Genomic DNA, 6000 nt, shown 5'->3' on the forward strand with positions numbered 1-6000 from the left:
CGTTGTTGTCATCATCTCTTGGAGTATCCTTCTTGTGAGGACACTCTCTTGCAAAGTGGCCAAACCTGTTGCAATTGAAGCATCTTCTTTTTCTTCCTTCTTTGAATCCCGACTTAAACCCTTGACCTTGTCTTCTTGGACCAACATTGTTCTTCCTTTTAGCATGAGCGGAGAAGGCGGTAGGATTATTTCCATTTGAGGGCTTGTCTCTTTCCATCATCCTTATTTCTTCTTGAGTACATCTAGCCATTTATTCATCAAATCCCCAAATCCTGTCATTATTGAGGATGATAATGTTAAACACATCCCATTCTCTTGTAAGGCCTCCAAGTGCAATAAGAGTGAGCTCCCTGTCACCAACAACTTCTCCAATAGATAGGAGATCATTCTTGATTTCGGTAATCCTCATGAAGTAGGATTGAATGGATTCTCCTCTATCCATCTTGATGTCTTTCAACTTGTTCTTGAGAAAGAGAACTTGATTTGCATTATTTACTTTGAACATCCCAACCAGCTTGTCATACATCTCCTTAAATGTTTCCAAATCAGAAATATAGGCAACCAAAGGCTTGTGAATAGAATCAACAATAATTTTCTTAGCTTTGACCTCACCTTTCTTGTACTTTGTTTTTGCAGCAGCGGGTGCACTTGAAAGAGGTTCCACCACTCTTCCTTTGACATAGTCCATAGCATCATTTTCTTCCAAAGTCAAATCCAAAGACACCTTCCAAGTTCTTGTCCAACAATTTTCCTTAGTGATTGTTTTTCCTCACTCTTGATTGGACTTTGTCTTCACCTGAGCTCTGATACCATGTTAATTTTAGATAACAATGGTATGTTCTATGCTTAGCATAATTTACTTCAATGTTCTTTTAGCAACCCAATGATAATTTCCAATAATTTCCAGTAGCAATCACATTAACCATTAATCACATTGATAGTAAATGCAGATAGAACATAAAACATATGCAGAAGACAAGCCAAGACAAGAGGATACCAGATTTGGCGGATCCCAGGAAAAAACCTGAATGTGGGGAAAACCCTTTGATCAAATCTTCTTATTATTATTCAATAGTTCAGCAGATAGAGGGAGTACAAAAATCAAATTCACTTGCCCAATACACACTCAAATTAGCCATGTCAAATTTTGCAATCAACTGCAGTCAAACTTCAGCGCTAACCAGAAAGTCAAAGCTGGTCAAAACAATAGCAAACCTTCTTCAATGTAGCTCGGTCTTCCTTGGTCAAACTAGACCTGAACAGGAGGTCAAATGCAGCCCAAAACAGCTCAGTCAAACTCGGTCAAAGGAGAGAGAAAATCTATTGTAATTTTCTGCGGTTAAACAAAAGTCAACCCTGAAGTCAGCACAGGTCTACATGTCCATAAAATCTCAATTTTAGTGCCAGTCAACGCGGCCTCCCAAAATTGAAATTTAGACCCTTAAAACGCAGTCAAACAAGGTCAAGATCCTTCAGTCAACGCTGGGTTGAAGTTTGAAATTTTCGGCCTGCAATTTGTCCCAGAAACTCGTCCTTCATCCACACGTGTGTGAGAGAGAGAGAGGATACCCAAGCTGTACAAACCAATCTGATGAAGAGAGAAAGAAGAATGTGTGAGTGAATGATGTTCAAATAAGGAGAGAGGTCTCTTTTATTTATACACTTTGATGTGGGTGAAGAGACACATCTATTGGGCTTCTTGAGCCTACATTAAGTTGAGGCCGGCCTTAAACAATTTGTACATATGAGAGAATAAATTCAAATTCACACTTTTGCTTGTCCGAATGAGAGGATCTTTATACTTGGACCTCTCGAAAAGAGGAATCCAATGCAATAGTCATCTCCATCATATAAGCTGTCCCAAGGTGGAATTTGGCCCTAGTTGCCCATTTTAACATGAATATATATATATATAGTCAAATTTAAAATTTTAATGGTGAATCTTATCCAAACGTTGTTTAAAATTTGAATTTGAATCAAACTTAATCGTTGTCAAACTCAATCTCGAGCCCAAACCATGTCATATAGACCAACCATGCAAAATTGACAATGGTCAGGTTGATGGCAGCACATTCTGAATTACGTGCAACATGGCAAAGATTGAAAGGAAAACTGAGAGATATCTTAAGCATGCTGGTGGAAGGAATATGAACAAATGTCATAGCATCCATCATGGAAGAACCGATTGAGGAGCACGAACCATCGGCTTAACACCATGCCAGTCAGTCTAACATGTCAGTTAGTACCATAACTGGTACCTACTGTCTGTTTATGTATGAATCTCTGACCTTTGTATTCTTTTTGTTTGTGAACATGGTAATCTAAGTTTTATAGATTGGATAATAGATGCAGAAGGAACTACAAATGCCATTGTGACTACGAGAATTAGGTTTCTGAAGTGCATAACAGAATCTTTACCCACTGATAATGTCAACCTTGCAATCATCAGATGCAATCAATTAAGTCAAACGGACTTCAAACACAGAGGGTGGTGGGATGAACGATGATGTATGGCAACCATTTTGGACTGCCTATGCAATCACCCACCGGAGCAATTTCATATAAAAGATAGATCTCTTTTGCTAGAACCCATCGTGACATCACTATTCTTTTTCTAGCCACAGGCTCCCTTCAATATATTTACAGACAATTATAATAGTATTTCTAAAATCTTAAACAAGGTGATTTTGGGTCAACCAAACCCAACAGTTCCCTGTGGTGACAATTCACGATTTAAGACATTTTTCTTAAGAGATACTAAGGCTAACATTTGAGAATCTTGATTGTGATTTTGCTAACAGCTTGCTAACCTAACATACTGACTATGTTCTGGCATGAACTCAAGACCTCGACAGCAACTACCTGTTGAGATGGGTCCTCAATCAAAATGCCAGACAAAGCCATTCAGCAAGGTACCCACATCATTCGTAGAAATTCAACTAATTGAATTGTATGCAGAATTGTAGCAATGCACAGACATTGCAAATGGGGCTGAACCCAAGACCAATTATCTAGATATGGCTTTTTAACAAAAATGCCCAGTATGGAGCATTCAACAAAGTACCTACATCATTGGTAGAAATTCAACACATTTGTATGTGGAACCTTGACTCGCTTCACATGGTGAAATGAGGAACAAAATAAGTTTAAATTTTGAAACCAAGACCAACTAGCTGTGGATACGGATTCTTAACCAAAATGCCAGAAGGGGGCATTCAGCGAGGTACCTACGTGATTTGGTAAAATTCCAATCCATTTGTTAACGAAAACTTGACTGATTTCACATGGTCCAACAAGGAACATAGTAAGTACAAATATATTTTTCCCTTTATAAAGCTAGGCAGTTTCTTAACAATAGGAGCCTGGATATCACCATTACAGCACTTTTAAGCACCAACGATTTCATCAAATAATTGCAGAACCAAAAGCACTAGCGTTGGTTTAAATGCAGCATACGCTGTGTTTTCTCATCCTCATTATGGATTCCCTTCAAATCATATGCACAAAAAATAAACGATGTAGAACAAACGAAAAAGAGTCTGAAGATGGGAACAAGAGGGCCTAGAATTTGACCTTGCCAGAACCTAGGAAGCCCGTGAGAACGGTGGCAGGAATGCGAGGGTCTGCACCAGCAGCTGGTATTACAGCTTCGGCATGTTGCTGCGTGGCCACAGATGCTGTGACCATGCCTCTGCTCTGCCAAAACATGTTGCTTTTGCTCCATTCAAACGGCTTTCTCGCACTGTGTAAGCTTCGTGTGCTCTTCAATTTCAAGCTCGGAAATAGAACACCCACTGTTATTGTTGGATTGTTTGTTTGCAATTGCGACCGTACTTGAATCAGGCCTGCTACAATCGTGGTTCTCAATTGCAGCATCCGTACAGCCATTTCAATTTTCAATTCTTTAAATAAGGGCCAAGCCAAAGAATACTGAAATCCTGCGGGTTCGATTCTCACTTCTGGAAATAAAGGCCAATTCCGGAGGGTTTCCCACTCTCAATTCCGAAAATGAAGGCGAAGCCAAAGAATGCTAAAACCCTGGGGGTTTAAGGACTTACTGGGAGTTAAGAGGCTATCCAATGATCGTTGAGACACTTATTAGGGTTTATGGGCTGTTTGCTTTAACGATTGTGCGAGGGTTTATGGGCAGTTGCTTTAACGATTGTGCGAGGGTTTATGGGCTCTCAGGAGTTCTGACCATCTCGAAGCATCTTTGTATATAATATCTTTTTGGAATATTATGATAAACCCGAATCTATTGTTTGGGGATTTATTTGAATGGTGAGAGAATTGGCCTATGATACATTTTACGATGGCCGCGAGAGCAGGATGGAATTTGACTCACGGGTCGATTTACCCTCAAATACAGTTCAGAATTTTACAAAACCGTCTAAGATTCTTTATTAGTCCCTGCCATCTGGTTGAATTTATGAAGACGGGTGATTCTGTGTTAAAATTATGAAGACGAGTGAGGAAGGTGTGAAAATTTTGAAGAGTCTATTTTCAAATTCCAACCCCTCCCTTATCAAAGGCCATAGGTCTTGTTATAATTAGCACCCAGGATTTATTCCTTAAAAAAGTGGTTAGAATGTTATGATGAGTGATATGACAATTAAATGGACATGATTTTAAAAGGTGGTTAGAATGTATGATGAGTGATATAACAATTAAATGGACATGACTTATAAGGTAAATAATTAAGGAATTTAGACTTCTGTGATCCATAACATTGTTTAGATAATCTTCGGCAAAATCACATAACCAATCTTTTGTCGACGCGTTTCGAACCAACGAGTGTGGTTCATGTCAGGACAAGTTGAAGAACCAATCTGGCCTAGCTTGCTTAAATAGAGGTGCAGAGACTCCAGGGTTAAAATTACCAACGGCTAATTTTGACCAATGACCCTAGTCAAATTAGTTAAATTAATATTTACCTATTTTATTATAGTTTTTTGTAACTTTTTTTTTTTTTTTTTTTTTTTTAAAGGCGTTAATTAAAAATATAAATAATAAATAAGTCTAATATTAATTAATTAATAAGAGAGTTCTAAGTAGTACCCTATCTAATAATCTAACGGTTATATTGCATTTATTTATTTCTACAAAGTAATAAACCCTAATAGGTATGGTAAGAATGGTAATAAATTTTTAGAATATATTATTTCTATCTATTATTTACATATAAAGGTTTATTCCAAAATTAATTTTAATAAGTTATATATGCTTATTAAATGATATATAATTCCAAATAAATTGTTAACTCTTAATTCTACCTAGAATTTTGCTCCTTATGGTAAAATTCAAATTAGGGTTATTAAAGACCAAACCAATATATCGTAAATATCTATAAGACCCCATGGTTAAATACTTAATATTTTAAGTTTAAATATACTCACACTAATACTATTAATAAAATACCTTACCCATAAACCTACCTTAATAATCCATATTTAATTTTGATGATAAATCTTTAATATTATGATATTAAATATTAATACTATTAATCTATCGTAATGATATTAAATATTAATACTATGATGATAATACTATCATAATATACCCATAAACATACCTTAATAATCCATATTTAATTTAATATTACGATATTAAATACTATTAATATATCTTATTGATATTAAATATTAATACTATGATGATAATACTATTAATCTAACATAATATACCCATAAACCCACTTTAAAGATCTCTAATTAAGTTTGATGATAAATATTTCAATAAAATTAATTACTCGACATAAGCTAAAGGCCAACTCAATTCTAGGAAAATAATAGAATACTAATGAAATAAGGAAAATCAGAATTTAATCAAAAGACCGCCCAAAAGAATGAAAAACAGGTTAAGGCTAATTCACCAGGAAGCCCGAAAGAGTAAAATACACCAAAATAATAGGATAAACATGCCAAAAGAGAAACAAGGAGGACAGAAACCTAGAGACAAAACACAAAGGAGAATGAGGAGGCTAGGAAGACAGGGCTGGGA

General features: G+C 36.1%; 1 protein-coding gene across 1 annotated transcript in view; it reads right to left on the bottom strand.

The window, feature by feature from the left end:
* The window catches only part of LOC149252914 (uncharacterized), a 194830-nt gene extending 190435 nt beyond the window's left edge, over nt 1–4395 (bottom strand). The window contains exon 1 of the mRNA XM_089459823.1: nt 3574–4395. Coding sequence (XP_089315949.1) covers nt 3574–3888 — 315 coding nt within the window. The 5' untranslated portion in view covers nt 3889–4395. The remainder of the gene's footprint in view (nt 1–3573) is intronic.
* Nucleotides 4396–6000: the final 1605 nt, after the last annotated feature.

This window comes from Pinus tabuliformis, chromosome 7 (assembly GCF_031772625.1).
Source record: "Pinus tabuliformis cultivar Carrire ecotype Pingquan chromosome 7, CPIR1, whole genome shotgun sequence".
Taxonomy (NCBI): Eukaryota; Viridiplantae; Streptophyta; class Pinopsida; order Pinales; family Pinaceae; genus Pinus; species Pinus tabuliformis.